General features: G+C 36.3%; 1 protein-coding gene across 36 annotated transcripts in view; it reads right to left on the bottom strand.

Moving 5' to 3' along the window:
• Positions 1-21,681, bottom strand: part of EPB41 (erythrocyte membrane protein band 4.1) — a 198,351-nt gene that overhangs the window by 108,380 nt on the left and 68,290 nt on the right. For 21 of the 36 annotated variants that reach the window (XM_043574262.1, XM_043574279.1, XM_043574267.1 and 18 more), the window contains exon 2: positions 5,340-5,817. In XM_043574262.1, coding sequence (XP_043430197.1) covers positions 5,340-5,810 — 471 coding nt within the window. In that variant the 5' untranslated portion in view covers positions 5,811-5,817. The remainder of the gene's footprint in view (positions 1-5,339; positions 5,818-21,681) is intronic. The other 15 variants (XM_043574288.1, XM_043574290.1, XM_043574271.1 and 12 more) reach the window with 1 other exon arrangement.

Genomic DNA, 21,681 nt, shown 5'->3' with positions numbered 1-21,681 from the left:
CAACAACGCTACATACATAACAATTAAAATGGACCAGTTATGGGGTGCCTGGGTGGCTCAGTCGGTTGGGCGTCCGACTTCAGCTCAGGTCATGATCTCATGGTATGTGGGTTCGGGCCCCGCATCAGGCTCTATGCTGACAGCTCTAAGCCTGGAGCCTGCTTCGGATTCTGTGTCTCCCTTTCTCTCTGCCCCTCCCCTGCTCACACTCTGTCTCTCTCTCTCAAAAATAAATAATAAACATTTAAAAAAAATTTTTTTTAATGGACCAGTTAACTATTCTAAAAGCTTTACTTAAATGAACCTGCTTTATCCTCATAATAACCCTGTGGGGAGAGGACTATTTGACAGATAAGAAACAAAGGCCAGAACCATAGCAACATTTTTCTAGATGTCTCCTGAGGCAAAGGAAACAAAAGCAAAAATAAACTACTGGGACTATGGTAGGATCCCCTCCTTAAGGAAAGAAAAAAAAACCTCAAGGCAACCTGGCTATAAGTGACAACATCCCTCACGACCTTGTAACATGAGACCACTTAATTAGACTGCATGCTTGTGTGTTACCATATATGGGAGACAAAGAAGTAAAAAAATATATAAAAAACTGCCACGTGGCATTCGGGGTACAAACCCAACTGAGCCATGCTGGTACGAATAAAGTTGCTTCCTGGAAAGAAAAACCTCGGTGTTACAACTCTCTGTGTGAGAATCCTGCTACAGGAATACATCAAAATAAAAACCTTCTTCACAGCAAAGGAAACAACCAACAAAACTAAAAGATAACCTACTGAATGGGAGAAGATATTTGCAAATGATATATCCGATAAAAGGTTAGTATCCAAGATGTATTTTAAAACTTACATAATACAAAAAACCACATATAATCTAATTTAAAAATGAGCAGAAGACATGAACAGACATTTCTCCAAAGAATACATACAGATGGCCAACAGACACATGAAAAGATGCTCAACATCACTCATCATCAGGGAAATGCAAATCAAAACCACAATGAAATTTCACCCCACACCTATCAGAATGGCTAAAAACACAGGCGCCTGGCTGGCTCAGTCAGTGGAGCATGTGACTCTTAATCTTGGAGTCATGAGCTCCAGCCCCACATTGGTGTAGAGATTACTTACAAATAAAATCTTTAAAATCAAAAACACAAGAAGCAAGTGTTGACGAGGATGTGGAGAAAAAGGAACCCTCGTGCAGTGTTGGTAGAAGAGCAAATTGGTGCAGCCACTGTGGAAAACAGTATGGAGACTCCTCAAAAAGTTAAAAATAGAACTACACTACAATCCAGTAATTGCACTACTGGGTATTTACCCAAAGAACACAAAGACACTAATTTGAAAAGATACATGTACCCCTATGTTTACTGCAGCATTATTTAAAATAGCCAAATTATGAAAGCAGCCCAAGTATCCATCAATAGATGAATAGATAATATTATTCAGCCATAAAAAAGAACGAAACCCTGCTATTTGCAACAATATGGATAGATCTAGAGAATACAATGCTATACAAAATAAGCCAGTCAGAGCAAAACAAATACCATATGATTTCACTCATACACAGAATTTAAGAAACAAAATAAACAAAGAGGAAAAAAAGAGAGAGACAAACCTAAAAACCAGACTCTTAACTATAGAGAACAAAGAGATGGTTGAGGGAGGAAAGGGGAAAATAATAGGTGAAGAGGATTAAGGGCACACTTATCTTGATGAGCACTAAGTAATATACAGAATTGCTAAATCACTATATTGTACACCTGGAACTAATATAACACTACATGTTAACTACACTGGAATTAAAATAAAAGTTTAAAAAAGAAATTAAGTTTATGATATGAAAAAAATTAAAATGAAAATAACCTAACTGCAAGAAAAAAAAATTAGATGAAGGAGATCAAGAACACTTATCATAATGAGCACTGAGTAATGTACAGAATTGTCAATTCACTATATTGTACATCTAAAACTGATAACACTGTACTTAACTATACTGGGATTAAAATGAAAGAAAGAAAGAAAGAAAGAAAGAGAAAGAAAGAAAGAAAGAAAGAAAGAAAGAAAGAAAGAAAGAAAGAAAGAAAAGAAAAGAAAAAGAAAAGAAAGAAAAGGAAAAGAAAAGAAAAGAAAGAAAAGGAAAAGAAAAGAAAAGAAAAGAAAAGAAAAGAAAAGAAAAGGAAAGAAAAGAAAAGAAAAGAAAGAAAAACTGTAGCCCGAGAAGCTAAAGTAACTTGCTTAGGATCATTCAGTTAATAAGTGACCAGTCTGGCTCCAGATTTTATGATCTTAAACCTATGTCATATCATAGTTTTCATTTACCAATGATATCCAGCTTAAGGCCTGGCACATATAGTAGGTTTTCAATAAATATTTGGGGGGGTTTGTAGTACTTTTTTTTTAAGTTTATTTTTATTCATTTTGAGAGAAAAATAGAGAGCAAGTATGGGAGGGGCAGAGAGAGAAGAAGACAGAATCCCAAGCAGGGTCAGCTCTGTGAGCACAGAGCCTGATGCAGGACTCAAACTCACGAACCATGAGATCATGACCTGAGCTGAAATCAAGAGTTGGATGCTGAACAGACTGAGCTGCTCAGGCACCCCTAAATAAAAATTTGTTTAGTGAATAAATAAACATTAAAAACTTACATATGGCTTCCAAAAAACCCAAGGTATCCTAGACGAAGACTAGGTTTTTAAAAAACCTGGATAGAAAAGGACCACTCAAATGAAACTCTACCAACATATATAGAAATATGGTTAAGCAAATAAACTTTTGCCCACAAGGTTCTGATCTAGAAGGTTTTGATTATAAATACTAGTTTCTAAAAAGCCCAAAATAGTTTTCTCCTTTAATCAATATCTCCTTGAAATTTATTAACAGTACTAATATATTTTCTTTTTCTTTATATATAAACACCTGCATACAATTTATCACAATTCTGATTTAATAAAGTTTCAATGAATGAGACTTTAGTTAAATCTAAAATTAACTTTGTCCGTCATCTGTTTTAACTTCAGTACAAATGCTATGATCTTTAGATAAAATAGACTAGCCTTCATTCAAATGCTAACTAAAACAAAATATGGATTTTTCCCCACATAAAAAGCAGAGGAGAAAAAAGCAGTTATAAACCTCTTCAAAGTATAAGGCTTCCTGGAAGATAATGTAATTTAACTCCTTTGGTATTTCTAAAAGTAAATTAAATTAATAATATTAAGATGTGTAGGGTTTCTTTGCCTTTTCTGTTCATATTTATTAACTGAGTAATAATAATAAACATTTAATGGGTGCCAGACAATGTCTTAAGAGCCTTCTGTGTTTATCTCGTTTAATCCTCATAATAGCCAGAGGTGGTGAATGTTATCCCCATTGCACAGAGGAGGAAACTGATTAAGCAAATGTGCCACTCGGCTATGATTTCTTAGACTGATTCTATAGCCTGCATTCTTAACTTACACTATATAGTAAATCTTCTTTTCAACCTTGTTGCACTAACAGCAAGTACGTAATTACAACTTTATCCTAAATTTTACTCTTAGCACTTTTAATATACAAGTAACATTTTTAGAAATACATATATATTTTTTTAATGTTTATTTTATTTTTGAGAGAGAGAGAGAGACAGAGCACGAGTGGGGGAGGGGCAGAGAGAGAGAGGGAGACACAGAATCCAAAGCAGGCTCCAGGCTCTGAGCTGTCAGCACAGAGCCTGACGCGGGGCTCGAACTCACAGACCCCGAGATCATGACCTGAGCCAAAGTAGAACGCTCAACTGACTGAGCCACCCAGGCGCCCCTGGAAATACATATATTTTTTAAAAAATCTAATAAAATTGTTTATTCCAAACCTGAGTCCTATAATAAAAACATAGGATTTATACTTTTAACAATGCAAAGAGTGCTCACATACTTCAGAAATAAAAGTAGTGGGTTTTTTGATGTTTATTCATTTTTGAGAGACAGAGTGCAAGATGGGGAGGGGCAGAGAGAGAGGGAGACACAGAATCCAAAGCATGCTCCAGGCTCTGAGCTGTCAGCACAGAGCCCGACGAGGGGCTCAAACCCACGAACTGTGAGATCATAACCTGAGCTGAAGTCAGCCACCCAACCGACTGAACCACCCAGGTGCCCCTAAAATAGCTTTTAATTTGTAGTTAGTAAGGCTAAAAGCAAACAGGATTCCTACACAATAGTTTGCATTATGGTACTAATACTTTCTAATATTTTTGGATACCAGACAAAAAAATAAACACATAAACAAATTCACAACTCATGTTTAGTACATTCTATATATGTACTTGTTAAATTTTAATGTGCATCGAATCACCTAGCAATCTTGTTAAAATACAGATTCTGATTCAGCAAGTCTGGAATGGAGTCTGAGATTCTGCATTTCTAACAAGCTCCCAGATGTTGCCAATGCTGCTGGCCCAATAGCCACTCTTTGAGTAGCAACGCGTAACTGTGACACAATTAAGTTCCCAAACTAGTGTATATTACAAAGGTGATATAAACAGCTAGCCTTCCTTATCTATAACTTACACACTGGTAACATAATCTAGTTGGAGAAAACAATAAAAATAAGGCAGGCATGGCTCAAACCTAGCACATACCTCTGGATGGCTTGAATCTATTACATTGCTTTTTTGAGGGAGGATTTTCATAGAAGGACCATATTTGTAAATAAACTGTCCCATTCCTAATAATTCCAACAAAATGAACTCTAAACCATCTCACTTTTTCCCCCCTCTCATTAAAAAATCTTGGACTTGTTCTATTATTACAGCCAAATGATATATAGGCTAAATAAACTCATCTAATAAATACTTTTCTTTCATTTTGTTTTGACTTATAAAATGTAAATATAAAAGTACAGAGTATATCTTTTAAAAAGACAAGTTTTCAGGGGCGCCTGGGTGGCTCAGTCAGTTAAGCATCTGACTTCGGCCCAGGTCATGATCTCATAGTTCGTGAGTTCGGGGCCCCGTGTCAGGCTCTGTGCTGACAGCTCAGAGCCTGGAGCCTGCTTTGGATTCTGTGTCTCCCTCTCTCTCGGACCCTCCCTAGCTCATGCCCGCTCTCTCTCTCTCTCTCGCTCTCTCTGTCAAAAATAAATAAACTTCAAAAAAAATTTAAAAAGACAAGTTTCCATTGACTATAACAATTTCCTTACACAGAAATTCCAAAGTTTCATGTTAAACTCGTTACTATCAATGCCTAGGTCAACTGGTCAGTAAGAAATAAAACCAAATGTTTTTAAGTGAAAAACAAAGTATATAAATGATCTTCATTACGCACCTCTCACACATTTGCACATCCTTACCTGTGTTTCTGCACTGCTTAATGAATGAAGATCCAAGGATGGGTCTGTTTTGAGTTCAGGTTCAGGAGCTGCAATTGGGGCCTTTAAAATGATCTCTTCATCAAGGCCGGTTCCAAATTCTATCTCCTTCTGACCTCCTTCACATTTCTCTTTAGCTGACTCTACTTCTTTGCCTTCTTCCTCAGACACCTGAGACTTAGGCCTTTTGAGAAACGAGGAGAACAGCCGTGATAAGCCCCTGTTTTCTGATGTCCGTTCCTTGTTCTTGGTTAAGTCTTCATGTGTAGGAGTATCTCCATTAGATGTTTTCAGCTTCTGTTCACACTGATTATCTCCTTCAGCTGCCTCTTGAGAAGGCTCCTCCAGCTGAGTTTCTTGTTGGCCGGAATTTGTGGCTCCCTCACCTTCTTCCTTCTGTTGTTGGTGCTGTGAATTTTCAGCCTCAGCCACTAAACTCTTCTCTGTTGTCATAATGTTGCTATTAAAAAGACAGAAAAGGGGAACTCTTATAATCAAAAAGATTACTGTAGGCAAAACCCTAAATCATGTCAAGTGTGCCAAAATTAATATATTTAGATATTTAATCACCCACAGACAGTACTCCAGTCATTAAGCATGAGACTTTGCATTAAAGTACAGAAAAATACCTTACCTATACATCCTGAATAAATTATTAATGCTGTGACTTGCTAAATATGTGTACATGGAGAAATTACCTTGCCCCTGAGGCCACCTCAGAGAAATGCATATTTTTAATTCAATGCTCAGAACTGTATATAGCAAATACCATTTTATCCTTCCTAAAAAAGGATCTTATTTGTATACTATGCTTATTTGTATACCATCAATCTAATAAAAGTGCAAAGTTTACAGGAATTATCCTTTCCAAAATTCTCTACACCCCAATAAACGGTGAGATTAAAAAGTCCCCAACTCTTTATTGTTCTTTTTCTATGTATTCCTTAGAATGCATTGACTTCTCTAATAAGAACACCAAATGCTGAATTCTGATCAATTATTAGACTTGACAACAGCAATGACAAGTATATGATTAAAATAATCACCAAAAAAATCCTTAAATTTTCATGTTACATTACTAAATTACAGGCTCTTACAAAAGTATCCTGCTATAAGTTCTTTAAGATATTTTTTTCTTCTGAAAAATATGATTCTGAATACTTAGTGTATAAGAGTAGACAGTGAAGCTATTACAATAGAGAAAAATAGAAAATAACAGAAAAATAAAGGAGCAAAATAGAGAAGACAGATTTAGAAAGCAAATGCTGAGAGCAAAGGAAAGAAAAGAAGGCAGGCTATAGACCTCACATATTTGAAACTTGTTGGTTTCTAGCCTCTTAATCTCAAAAATCCCAGTATTATTAGTCAGGTCTCATAATAATACACAAAAAACATCGTCACATCTACTTTACTAAAGAATAACCAACATACAAGGGAACTTTTGTGACACCAGGAAATAAAGTTGACTATTGATGATCTTACATGTTGATTCACTACTAAGAAGTACTCAGGGGCGCCTGGGTGGCTCAGTCGGTTGAGCGACTGACGTCGGCTCAGGTCATGATCTCACGGTTTGTGAGTTCGAGCCCCGCATCAGGCTCTGTGCTGACAGCCCAGAGCCTGGAGACTGCTTCTGATGCTGTGTCTCCCTCTCTCTCTGCCCCTCCCCAACTCATGCTCTCTCTGTCACAGAAATAAATAAACATTAAAAAAAAATTTTTTTTTAAGTACTCCATTTAAAAAGTGGCATTTACCATGTCTTCACATCTGCTTCACACTGTTTAAACGAAGTAATTTTATTTGAATGTTCACAATCCAAATTAATAAACTATATTTAGCTCATTCCCTCCTCAGGCCCTTTGCACTTGCAGTTCTTTCTACCTATGATGTATTTCTCCTGGCAATTATTTTAAGCATTAAAAATATTTTAAATGATAAAAAATTTACCAAAGCACATTTTCTACTCTCATTTACTAAGTCATAAAAGTTTACTCTGTGCTACTAAAATATGCAATTCAGTCTTATAAACTACTTAAAACATTTACTGACCAATATACATTCTTCATTTGTTACCTTTGAGTGAGGTACATTTGTACTTAAATAAAATAAATAAAATTGTCTTCAATTTCTCCTATTAGGAGTAGGCAATTGATTTTTCCAAAATTCTTTTTTTTTAATCTCTAAGTAATCAAACGACCAAAAAGAAAACCTGGACATCAAACTACTATTTATTCTAAAAGACTAATGATTTGATTTGAGAGCACCAGTTTATTTCATACTTCCTTTGCAAAAATAGAGGATGGGATGAGAACTTAGCATTATTTCCCATGAGTTTCATATATGACTTTATCATTCACCCTACTAAAAAGGTACCAAAACCACTGCTACATTAAAATTTTCCCATACAACAGACTATAGCAAGGTCTCTCATAAAGGTCTATTTTAAAAAATTACAAATCTTTTGTGAAAGTTTTAGCAGATGTGAAAATCACTTAAGCCCCACTTCTAACAGTACTTTACCTACATCTTACTGTAAATAAAGAGTATGTATTTATTCCCATGTTTTATAATTTTTTTCATATAGTTTTAAAAATAGAAAATATTTTGTAAGGATATTTTTATAATTGCTTTCACATGAAAGGGAGTCTTTAAGAAAGTAACTGAATGAGTAAAAGTACTCAATTGTTTAAAAAAAAACACACAGATGGTAACAATCCATATGCTATATACGTACTTGTTAAATTTTAATGTGCACTGAATCACCCAGAAATCTTGTTAAAATACAGATTCTGATTCAGCAAGTCTGGAATGGAGCCTGAGATTCTGCATTTCTAACAAGCTCCCAGATGTTGCCAATGCTGCTGGCCCAATGGCCACTCTTTGAGTAGCAAGGCATTAAAAAAAAGACTATTACTTTTGGACCATACTCAAAATGCCTAAGAAATAAAGATGGCAAAAAGCTACATTTAGAAAGTAGAACAGTGAAAAATACTTGACACAATAAATGCTCAACAAATGCTCGCTGAAATAATGAATGAAGCAAAGAATGCAACATATTGTTAAATGTAGAAGCTGAACGATTAACGTTTTTCAGAATTCTTTTTGTTACTTAATCAAAAGTTAATTGAAAATTTTATCCATAGAACTATGGTAATTCCAAATTGTCCAAGTAGTCATACTCGGCAAGTCATACTTTCCCAAAATCAGTGCTCTTGGGATCTCCACTGGTATGACTTCTTTGATACATTTAGGAATGAATGATCAAGACATATGTATAAAGTGATTCAACAACTTTATACATTATGCTGTGTTCACCACAAGTGTAGCTACCATCTGTCCCAATACATCGCTATTACGGTATCATTGACTATATCCCTTATGCTATATCTTTTAATCCCGTGCCTTACTTTATTCCATAACTGGAAGCCTGTATCTCCTACTCCCCTTCACCCATTTTACCCAACCCTCTACCCTCCTCCCCCAACAACCATTAGTTTGTTCTCTGTATTTAGAGATCTGATTCTGTCTTTGTTTATTCATTTGTTGTTTTTGTTATTGTTTTAGATTCCACTTACGAGTGAAATAATATATTTGCCTTTCTCAGTCTTATTTCACATAGCATAATACCCTCCAAGTCCATCCATGTTGTCTCAAATGGCATGATCTCATCCTTTTTATGGCTGTGTAATATTCCATCACACACGCGCGCACACACACACACAAACATATTAACCACATCTTCTTTATCCATTTCTCTATTGATAGACACTTAAGTCGCTTCCATATCATGGCTATTATATATAATGCTGCATTAAACATAGGGGTGCATGTATCTTTTCAAATTAGTGTTTTTATTTCCTTTGGATAAACAATCACAGAATTATTATTATATAAATTCTGTGTCAACTGTACTCACATTTAAAAAAAAATTAGCCACCAAGACACTATCAACTCACCTTGTTTTAACTACTTGCATGGCACTTATTGTCTAAAATTACCTTGCTTATTTGCTTTCCTTTTTTCCTTTTTTTTTTTTTTTTGAATTGTCTGCCCTCCCCAACAGAATGTACAGCACATATGAGGGCAGTGTCTCTGTCTTATTTAGCAGAAACTCACAAGTATGTCAAAATGTCTGATAAATAGAAAGTGCTCAATAAATACCTTTAAATAAAAAAAGATATATGAATAAAGAATTAGAGAATAACATCTATCAGTGCAAAACAGATACATCTGCCATATAATTGGACATATTGTAAAAAGCAATGTAAGTAAAGAACAGGTAAGAGCCCAATATAAGGAAAAGGCATACAAGCAGAAGGGCAAAAGAATTCTATTGGACATACTAAAACCAACTTCAGGTAATATCATACATTAAATGCAGGAAAACAACCAGGAAATCAGATAATGTAGTTAGTATTCAGCAGAGATGTTATAATTCAGCGCATGCAAGGAAAAATAAAAATAAATTAAGGATAGTTTTCATGCATGTTCTTTCCAGCCATGCATACATGAGTAGCAACACTATTAGTAAGAGCCACAAAACCATAGGGGATTGAGAGTAGGAAGAGAATATTAAATGAAAACAATAAACCAGGCAAGAATCTCCAGTTAGCTGAGGCTGATCAGGATTAAACAAAAACTAAATAGCAGAAAGAAAACATCCTATGGACCATTTACTAAAAGCTCAAATAAGCTCATCCTTACAAATCTGTTATACATGCAGCCAAGTTCTTCAGGTTACAAATGATAAGATGGGTAACCAGAGGAAAAGACACAAAGAAATCAAGCAGCAAAGACAGGATAAATGCTCTACAAACAGGCCCTTCCTGTTTGTAGTAAATGATACTCCTTTCATGCTTGATACAAGACCCAAAAGAAGGTATCTATTTACTTAATGTCAGAAAGAGGTCTTTCGATTAAAAAAAAAACAAAAAAACAAAAAACCAGCAATGAAGACAAAGCAGTGAGTTCCCATTCCATCTCAAACTTAATCCTCCAAACCCTTGGAATTATACCCCATCTGGTATAAAACAAGATACACTTGTTTTAACAGGGTGCATCTGTTGACTTCAGGCAAATCAGATTTTTAAATAACTGATACTGAGCAGATTTGCAAGGGCTGGACAATATCTTTCACCTTTTCTGTATCTCTTTCTAACATTAGTATAGTCCATACTCCATTAATGTTTCCTAGGTGGAAAACTTAGTAAAAACACTACAGTTTGGCACCGCTCAGAAAATTCCTTATGATCACCATTTATGGATGAAGTATAATGATTTAGGTATTGGTAACACTCTTCAAATTAGCTCTGTGTACTAATCTATCAAGCTTTTCTGAGTGCTAATCATGTGTAAGGTTTGGGCTTAGCAACTGAAAGGGACCCAAAAAGAACTGAAAGGGACCCAAAAAGAGACAAGACATACAGGTATCCCCCACTTTTTGAAAGTTTGAGTGATGCCACTTTGCTTTCAAGAAAAACATACATTAGCACAGATCTTCCTCCACTTATGATCCAGTTATGTCCTGATAAAACCACAGTAAATTGAAAATATTATAAGTTGTAAGTACATTTAATACACCTAACTCACAGAACATCAGAGCTTAGCCTCGCCTACCTTAAACATAATTTACATTAGTCTACAGTTAGGCAACATCATCTAACAAATTCTACTGAATTATAAAGTGTTGGGTAATGCATGTAATTTATTGAATACTGTACTGACAGTGAAAAACTGGTTGCGGTATGGTTGTAAGTGTATTGGTTGTTTACCCTCATAATTGCGTGGCTGTGAGCTCTGGCTCACTGCTGCTCTCACCACTGCTACCGCCCAGCATCACAAAAGAGTATGATATTGCATATCACTATCCCAGGAAAATATCAAAATTCAAAACTCAAAGCATAGTTTCTCGTGAATGTGTAATAGCTTTTGTACTAATGTAAAATCAGAAAATTGCAAGCTAAGCCATCATAAATTGGGAACCATCTATGCCTGTTTTTACTAACTGAAAGAAATCTGAAGAGGATTTGAACTTTTCCAAAAAAAGAAAAAGAAAAGAGCATTCAGCATTTGTTCTGCAGCAAGCCATTATAGAGACAGAGTACACCCTGAGCAGCGACAGGATAGCACCACCAAGCTCCTTCCAGGAACTACACTCAGTATCTCAGCATCAAGCCTACCATAGCTTTGAACGGTGTCTATGAGTATCTTTGCTTTATCTAGACTTACTTTGTGCATCTATTAGCAAGATGTGTCCAAAGGTATCAGAAAAGCTTTAAGAGAGGTTATTTTTTTGGATCCGGGAACGCCCCCAAATTTTTCCATATAATTGAATGGGTAATTGCTTCTTTGCATTTGGCTTTCCATTTTGGCTTACAAAAGGTTTCATAGGAATACTCTACTTTCAGAAAGCAGGGGCATCCAGTATATATAAATAACTAAAACACCAGGTACTACCTGGTGCTTAATCAGACAAAGCCTCAAGAGTGGAACCAATTAAGCATTAGAGAAGTATAAAGTAAGAACTTTCAATTAGAGTGATCACAAAAGGCCATATGGAAAAGGTGGTTTTTAAGTTACAGTTTGAAGAGTGAGTGTAAGATGTTAATAGAAATTTGAAGTGCAAAGGCCAAATGGAAATGCAGACAAGAGAACAGACATTACTAAGAATATTGTAGCTATTCAGGAACTAGTAAGTAGTCCATACTTGTTAGAAAAGGGCTACAAAAGGGAAGTAGAAGGAAGTAAGGTTAGAATAGAGTTACCACTGAAAATTAATTCCAACTAAAATAATAATAGTAGATACCGTTTACTGAGTACTTACTAAATACCACCGATTATTCTACTTTACCATGTTCTCTTACAACTACTCTATAAGGTAGGTGTTTTTGTTTCCCAGATAAACAAACAGGTTCTAGGAGGTTTAAAAATTTGCCTCAGATCACAGACCTAAACCATGCTTTATTGAAACAGGGTTGTATTCTATTGTAAATATTGTAGAATATTGTAGAATATTGTAAATAGGGTGGAATTCTATTGTAAATTCCCAGAATAGTATCTTTCTAAAACTTGGTCCATCACATGCTTCTACCTCACTGTTCTCTGCCAAATAAGCCCCTGTTAAGAATTTACAGACAAGCTATTCAATCTGGCCAAGACCACCTCCATGCCCACGAGTTTCAAATCCCCTGCTCATGTACATACTTCTTCCATACGGTGTAAGGAAACAGATAAGCAAAGAAGACAGATTATGAAAGGACTTGACTAACATGCTTAATAGTTCAGACTTTATCCTAAAGGCAGTGGAGAACCACTGAAGGTTTTTAAGCAGGGAAGTAGGTAAACAAAGTAGAGGCAGGAGAGGCTAGAGGCAGAGAGAAACTCAACAAATGATTGGGTAAATTCAGGTTATCAGTGAAAAAAATTCACAATAGGGATCCCTAGGGAAGCTGAAACCAATACGGGAGGGAGAAACTTGAAAAGCCTTGCAACCAAAGCTTAAGAACTACTGTCCTCCTTAGTTTCTCGAGCTTATTTCATTAGCATGCTTTTCATTAACCCAGGCAGTTTCGTGTCTGAGTCTGAGGTCTTTTTATAATACACCTTCCTTGACCCACTGATAAATGGCTTAATAAAAGAACTATAGCAATAGAACCAAAACAGAAGAGAGAGGTGGCTATCTCATGAGCGTCTCAATACAACACATCCAAAATTAAACTCTTCTTTTTCCTATCCCAGCAAACAGCTCAGTCCTACCATTCCATAGCTCAAACCAGAAACTTAAGCTCCAGCCTTGTCTCAGTCTTCTCCATTTCCCTTCCCAATCAAATCCATCTGTTGGTCCCACAGAGTCTATATTTAGAATCGATCCATTTTTCTCCTTCTATACGGCTACCATGTTTGTGCAAGCCTCCTTCATTTCACCTGAACTATAGCTCCTTGAATGATCTCAACAACCTCGCTTTGTTCCACTTTCCTCTTGGCCTCTATATTCTAATCATACTAGCCAAGTGCTTTCCTCACTTAAGACATTCGTCGTGCGTGCCATTTCCTTAGACTGGAATACACCCTACCTCCTGCAAAAAGTCTGGTGTCTTCTTATACTTCAAGTTTCAGCTTGAATAATCCCTCCTCCAAACAAGCTTCCTTGATTGTCCTAATATTTACAAAGTCTCCCCCATAAGTCCCTTCTCTAGTTCTCTATCCCAGAGCCTACTTATTTCCTTCATAGCACTTCTCTCAATGTATAAGAACATACTGAACATTTACTGTTTAATATCTGTCCTCCCCACTATACCACTTCCAACTACACTGTAATACCCATGACAGAAGGGCTGTTTTCCCTTCCACAGTATACCTAGTACCTAACACAGAACTTGTGTGCTAGGTTTAGCACAGAACACAGTAGGTACTCAGTATTTGTTCAGTAAATGAATATAAAAAAGGATAAATGAATAACTTAGGCTTAACCATATATTATACATATACAAGATGGAGGTTAGCCAATTTGACAACAGTTCATAAGAAAAGGATATTAAGGAGCACCTGGGTGGCTCATTCAGTTATGCGTTCAGCTCTTGATTTCAGCCTCAGGTCAGGATCTCACAGTTTCGTGGGCTCAAGCCCCAAGTCGCACTCTGTGCTAGTGGTGTGGAGCCTGCTTGGGATTCTCCCTCTCTCTCTCTGCCCCTCCCCAGCTTGGGCGCTCGTGCATGCTTGCTCTCTCTCTCTTTCTCTCTCAAAATAAATTTTTTTTTAATTTTTAAAAAGAGGGGCGCCTGGGTGGCGCAGTCGGTTGAGCGTCCGACTTCAGCCAGGTCACGATCTCGCGGTCCGTGAGTTCGAGCCCCGCGTCAGGCTCTGGGCTGATGGCTCGGAGCCTGGAGCCTGTTTCCGATTCTGTGTCTCCCTCTCTCTCTGCCCCTCCCCCGTTCATGCTCTGTCTCTCTCTGTCCCAAAAATAAATAAAAAAAACGTTGAAAAAAAAAATTTTTTTTAAATAAAAAAAATAAAAAGAAAAATAATGGGGAAAAAACAGAAAAATAAAGGAGAAAAGGCTCTTTCGCTTCTCTAATCAGACAACAGAATTCAGGGGCATTCTTTTAGATGGAAAGAAAAAATGTTCAAATATTGAAGTTTCAAAAAATATGCAGAAAATAGTTTCCCAATAAAAGCAATCCCTCAAAACCACAGGAAAGTGTCTTTCCTTGATAACTCAATTTAAGTACACCAATTAGCACTTCTAGAAAAATAGGATAACCACCTATGGGGTTTTCAGATAAAAATGGTAGTTTAAAATACACAAAAAAATTCCTTCATGATTCTCCATCCTCCCAAAATTATTTTGACCTTAAACTACTCCTAGACTTTTTTTAAAAAAAATTTTTAACGTTTATTTCCTTTTGAGAGAGACAGAGAGAGGGACAGAGCATGAGCAGGGAAGGGGCAGAGAGAGGGAGACACAGAATCCGAAGCAGGCTCCAGGCTGTCTGCACAGAGCCCAACGTGAGGCTCGAACCCACAAACCATGAGGTCACAACCTGAGCCAAAGTCGGATGCTCAACCAACTGAGCCACCCAAGTGCCCCAAACTACTCCTAGACTTTTAAAGAATACTTGCCATAATGAGCGAATCAGAAATGTCACTCAGCATGAACATGCTGTTTTCAACAACTTGATTTTTAATTTAAGACATTTCTGGGTGACTAACACCATTGAATCAACTCATTCAAAGATATTTTCAAATAAACAAACTTATCTCCTTCTAAGAAGACCAAAAAATAAAAATAAAAAAATGCTCTTCACTTCTCTATAGAATTCAAGCTTGCACTAAGACAATGTCTGGACATATTCTAAAATTATACCACCTAGGCTCTCCCAAAAGGACACACTAACCCCCATGAATACTAGGCATCACTGAAGAATTGGTGAAACCAAAAAAATTTGTTTTCCAAAGAATTGAGTTTTACTCCTTTTTGGTGCCAAAATGTGTCAGGTTAGCCGTTCGGAATGGAAATCTTTTATAGAATGGATATGCTTCCTGTTTCATCTAAATAACCTGCAGAACATAATTAAACTTTTACTGATTTAGTTACCATCATGAACCTCAATTACTATGTAGTGCCAATGTCCTCAAGGGCTATTAAGGTCTGTGGGGATGCTGAGCTCTGCCACAGGAATACATGAGCATTGGGTTTTTTATTTTTTGTATCTGCCTTTAATAGTTTTCCTATTTGTTTATTTGCAGAAATTAACTCAAATTGCTTGCAGATGTCAAGGTGGCCTGCCAATAAGTAGCTTCCAACATCTCTTCTTCTGCTATTTGCTAATCTACCATTGACTCGCAAACTAAATAGCCAAGAGTATTAAGTCATGTCTAAAATAAGAAGAATAAGACTAATGCTTCATGTTAATGGAATAACCTCAACACGTGTATCTTATGAAACATACTCTGGACCTTCAAATACCATGTAAGCCTACAATGAAGTTCCCATTATATCATGACTAGCAATTAGAGGCTGTGAATAAGCTACATCAATATAAAGACATTCTCTTTCTTTATAAGTAGAGATCAAAAGTCTTTAGTGCTGTTATTTATATAAGGTGTTGTATTCATATAAACTCTTCTGGAAAACAAAGAACAATGTAATAGTGTAGTCTGAAAGTGTAACAGAAAGGAAGTACTTCTTAAAAGCTCAAAAATCTCAAGGCAAATACATACAAAAACCTGAAAATTTCTAACAGCAAAGCAGTTTTCCCCAAGACTACTAAATTTTTCTTACATCTGATTTTCCTTCTATTATCTTAGAGCCAATTCAATCTAGCAATACCTACTAATTTCTAAACTCAAAAAGTTCTCTCAGATTTATTATATGGGTAAAATTTCACTACAGTAAATAAAGTGAACATCAAATACCATCTGACTAGAGTACAAGTATGAATCAGAAATTTGCACTGGACAGTGACTTGTTTAAGGAAACATTCTAAAGATTCTAAAGACTGGAACAGAGGCTATGGTTGCCTTCCACCACTGATAATGTGAAAAATACACTACAGACTACCAGAAGATAAAATGCTTCCTTACACAGTTTTAACCCTGACACAGAGAAAATATCTACCAACAGTAAGTATTTCAGGAGGTGAGTGGGGGGAGGGGTTAAATTGGTGTTGGGGATTAAGTAGTGCATTTGTTGTGATGAGCACTGGGTGATGTATGTAAGTGTTGAATCACTATTTTGTACACCTGAAACTAATATCACCACTGAATGTTAACCAACTAGAATTTACATAAAAACTTAAAATTTTTTTCCATTAAGTTATAAATAAATAAATAGATAGATTCTATAGCTGTAAATCCGAGGAGGTTATGATTTGTTGTCCAATGAAGAATAAATGTCTTCTGTCCAAACAACAGCAACACAACAGAAGTAAAAGTTTTCATAATAACAAATAAAAGTCCAATAAACTCCTTCACTCTTAAAAGAATAATGGTATATTTCAGATAACCCACTATTTGCTAACAGAATTCAAGTATTGACTAAGCTTGATGACATTTTTCTCTCAAAAGGGAGGGGGCTGGGGCACCTGGATGGCTCAGTTAGTTAAGCATCTGACTTCCACTCAGGTCATGATCTCAGAGTTCACAGGTTTGAGCCCCACATCAGGCTCTGTGCTGACAGCTCAGAGCCTGGAGCCTGCTTCAGATTCTGTGTCTCCCTCTTTCTTCCCCTCCCCCACTCTCACTCCATCTCTCTCTCTCTTTCTCTCTCATAAATAAATAAACATTAAAAAGGGAGAGGGGCCCTATTGATTCCAAGCAATAAAGAATAATTGGTTGGTAACATGATCATATCAGGGAACTTGGCAGAAAATAACAATTTCACAAAGTTTTTATACTGAGAAAAGAGGTCAAATTTGTAAGCTTATTACAAACAATTTTTTAAATTTTAGGGGGAGGCAGAGGGGGAGAGAGAGAGAGAGAAAGGGGGGGGGGTATCCTAAGCAGGCTCCACGCTCAGCACAGAGTCCAACACAGTGCTAGATTCCATGACCCTGGGATCATGACCTGAGCCAAAATCCAGAGTTAGACTTTCAACCAACTTAGTCACCCAGGTGACCCATAAACAAATTCTGAAAACACATGAAAGAAAAGGCATGATTACATGGCCCAGGATTGTACAAAAATATAGAACTCGTAAGGACAAGGTAATTCTGGAAAGTAAAGTTCATTCATTACAGGTCACAGATTAGATATTAAGTACCAGGTTCTTTTCTAGGCCCTGGGGATATGGCAGTGAAATTGTCTTTACACAATCAGAAATTTTTAGAAAAACATGAAGAAATTATTAAAGACACAGTCATGAACAGCAGGAAGATTAAAAATAGCATTGCAAAGGAATACTTATAAAAATAATGGCCAAAAGGCTAAGGCCACTAAAGGATAGAGCTTTAAAAAAAAAAACAAAAAAAAAAAAAAGAAAAGAAAAACAAAAAACCTTCTAAAAATGTCAAGAAAGAGTGGGAAAGCAGGAGAAACAAAAGAAGGTCAAAGCCAGACTACAGCTTGAAAAAAAACAGAACACTGTTAACAAGTGTCAGAGACTAAATCACCTATGTTCTTTAAAATGAAACAATAAATGAAACTGAGCCTGGGTGACTCAGTTGCAAGTGTCTGCCTCTTGATCTCACCTCAGGTCATGATCTCACAGTTGTGAGATTGAGCCCGACTTTAGGCTCTGCACTGACAGCATGGAGCCTGGTTGGGATTCTCTCTTTCTTCTCTCCCTCTGCCCCTCCCCCTCTCCCTCTTTTGCTCTCTCAAAAATAAATAAATAAACATTAAGAAGAAAACAACATAAAAGAAGAATTTATAGTCAAAGATAGTTCAGGCTAGTATAAGTAATCTTACACATTAAAATGTGTTTTGTTCTTCACTTCCAGAAAAACTGTATTTCAATGTAACTTGCAAATTTGATCTCTGATTCATTAATATACCATCGTCCTTAGCAAATTTGCAGCTGTATGATTGGATCATAGTTCAAAAATATCTCAAGCTGGAAAGACAGATTAAAATAATCAAGGTGGCATTTAAAAGAAAAGTAAGGTTTCTGCATTGAAGTTTGAAAAATAATTACAAAGAAAAAAAGTGGAAATAAATATTAATCAGAGAACAGATGAAAAAATTAACTATGAATTAAGAGGACAGAAATTACAGCAGTGAAAATGAACTAGAACTACACATATCAACATAGATGAATCTCATGTGCTGTCAGCACAGAGCCTGAAGCGGGGCTCGAATCCACGAACTGTGAGATTATACCTGAACAGAAATACAGAGTCAAATGATTAACAGACTGAGACACCCAGGCACTCCACAAGCAATACAATTATATGTCACATATATGTGCATATATATATATATATATATATATATATATATATATATATGGCCTAGAAATACATATTTAACAAAAGTATAAAGAAATGTATAATCTCAAAATTTAGAATAGTGGTTACCTCCAGAAACAGGGAAGGAAATGAGATTGGAGAAGTACCAAAAGGACTCTCAGTAATGTTCAAGTTTGTAAATTGGGTAATGTTTGTCTTTTTCTGTTCCTTAAATATTTTACAATAAATTTTATAGAATTACATAATCATATTATGAAAACTTAACTCGGTAACATTATTTTTCAAAGGTTCATGTGAACCAAAAATGCAATGTGGTTCCTAAAAAGATTAACATAATCTTGATAGAAGTGTGGTATCCAGATTATAGGAATAAAGGAGCCACTGTATTCTTTCTAGTTAACCACAGAATATTGTTTCATTCTGAGCACCACATTCTAACCAGGACATTAATAAAACAGGGTATATTCAATGACCAGAATGATGAGGAATCTAGAGACCATGACCTCAGATAATCAATCAAAAGAAGTGAGGATAATAAGGATAGAAGGATAATAAGACTAAAGGGAGAAACTATATAGTTATCTAAATATAAAAGCAAGAGTAAGATGAGGGGATTAAAATGTGGCATACACATGCAATGGGAGATATTCAGCCTTTAAAAACATTGAAATTCTGATACATTCTATAACATAGATGAATCTTTTTTTTTTTAAGTTTATTTTTGACAGAGAGAGACAGAGCATGAGTCGGGGAGGGGCAGAGAGAGGAAGACACAGAATCCGAAGCAGGCTCCAGGCTCTGAGCTGTCAGCACAGAGCCCGACATGGGGTTCAAACCCATGAACTGTGCGATCATGACCTGAGCCAAAGTCGGACACTCAACCGACTGAGCCACCCAGGCGCCCCTAACACAGATGAATCTTAAAAACATTATGCTGAGTGAAAGCATTATGCTAAGGCAGACACCAAAGGACAAATACTGTGTGATCCCACTCACATGTGATACCTAGAAGAGTCAAATTCATAGAGACAGCAAACAGAATGGTAGTAAGTAGTTCGCAGTGGTATGGGGGGCTGGGAGAAGTGGGGAATAGGGAGTTATTGTTTAATGGGGGAAGTTTCAGTTTGGGATGATAAGAAAGTTCTAGACATGCATAGTTGGAATGGTTGCATGACAATGTGGATATACTTAATGTCACTGAACCATATACTTAACATGAAGACAATATATTTTATGTTATGTATGTTACCACAAGTTTTTTTTTTAATTTTTTTAATGTTTATTTATTTCTGAGACAGAGAGAGACAGAGCATGAGTGGGGGAGGGGCAGAGAGAGAGGGAGACACAGAATCAGAAGCATGCTCCAGGCTCTGAGCTGTCAGCACAGAGCCCAACATGGGGCTCGAACTCACAGACCGCGAGATCATGACCTGAGCCGAAGTTGGATGCTCAACCAACCCAACCAACCAACCCAACCGAGACACCGAGGCACCCCATCCACAAGTTTTTTTAAAAAAGGAAAGAGTAAGTTTTCTCTGAAATTCCAAATCCTAAGTATCTCTCCTGTGTACCCCTCTAGTTATGGTATTTTCATATTTGTTACATTGTACTTTACTGTAATTGCTTGCTTAAAATGTTCCAAAGGCAACTACTCAGTCTTTATATCCTTTGCATTTACTACAATGATTGACACTCAAGTATTTGATGAATAAATAAAAACATTTTCTAGATACTGCAGGGGATACAAAAATGAATAAAACGTAAGTCATGCCTTCAAAGAGCTTAAAATTCTGTATAGAAATAATTTTTTGTTTTCTGATTGGTAACCCACTGTTAAAATGGCTATCCCTTCATTCTAGTTTGGTATCATTGTTAAAATCATGTAAATCTACAACTGAAAAAGCCCTTAGCTATCAACTATCTAACTCATTAAAATATGAGGTCACTAAGGTTCAGAGAAGATAAGTAAAGTCATTTACCTTAAGATCACTCAGCTAATGGTGACCTTAATAACTAATAACCTAAGAACTATTAATTTAGCTAATAACTAAGCCAGCATGGTAGGAATACAGGCATTATGACCCTTGGGCCATTGCTATTTCCATTACAACATCATAAATCCTTATCTTTATGTAACAAATCAGCATCCCAGTGGAGCTAGGTAACAGTGCATAAGACAGAGTTAAGGAAGATGAGTTTCCTTTTAGCTACAGTGATCTCACACTAATACCAAATGGCATAAAAGATGCCTCTGATTCAAAAGCCACAGTCCATCCAAATGAAATGGGAAACTCCAGCCATAGGTGTCATCCTTTTAAATGTCCCACTAATACAATTCTCCAAGCACCATCCAGTTAATTATTACAGCCATAGTTGGGCTGTCAAGTATCCTATATGTAACAATGGTCCTCTGCAACTTATTCTGCTGAAATGAAAGCTTTTAATACATAATTGTCTATATTTGAAAGGAAAATTGCGAGTGGGTGTATGTCTATAATAAGATATTTATAACACTCTAGTCTAACATCCTGACAGTTGGCATCATATAAATCAGTTCTAATCCCAAGAACATAGAATCCTGGAAACAAGCATTTTCCACTAAGCATGCATGCATATGCATGTGCACAAACACACAACAACCAATTGACATTTCAACATGATCTCCAAACATCTTTCTCCCTTCCCAATAAGGCACTACATGGGAACCTGGCAACACAAAAAAGCTGAAGATATAAAGACTCATTCCGACAATAGCTGTTCAAAATTATTAGAATTTGCTTTCTGCCAAGCAACTTACAGGACTCATAAGGATTTCCCACCATAGAACTTTAGGAAGTATGTAAATGACTTCCACAGAATCTTCATAGTTCTAAAATACAAGTTTATGTTAGAAAAATCTACTCTGGGGGCTCCTGGGT

The sequence above is a fragment of the Prionailurus bengalensis genome, chromosome C1, assembly GCF_016509475.1.
Source record: "Prionailurus bengalensis isolate Pbe53 chromosome C1, Fcat_Pben_1.1_paternal_pri, whole genome shotgun sequence".
In the NCBI taxonomy this organism is placed as follows: Eukaryota; Metazoa; Chordata; class Mammalia; order Carnivora; family Felidae; genus Prionailurus; species Prionailurus bengalensis.
The sequence above is the reverse complement of the archived record's forward strand: the minus strand, read 5'-3'. Positions and strand labels throughout refer to the sequence as shown.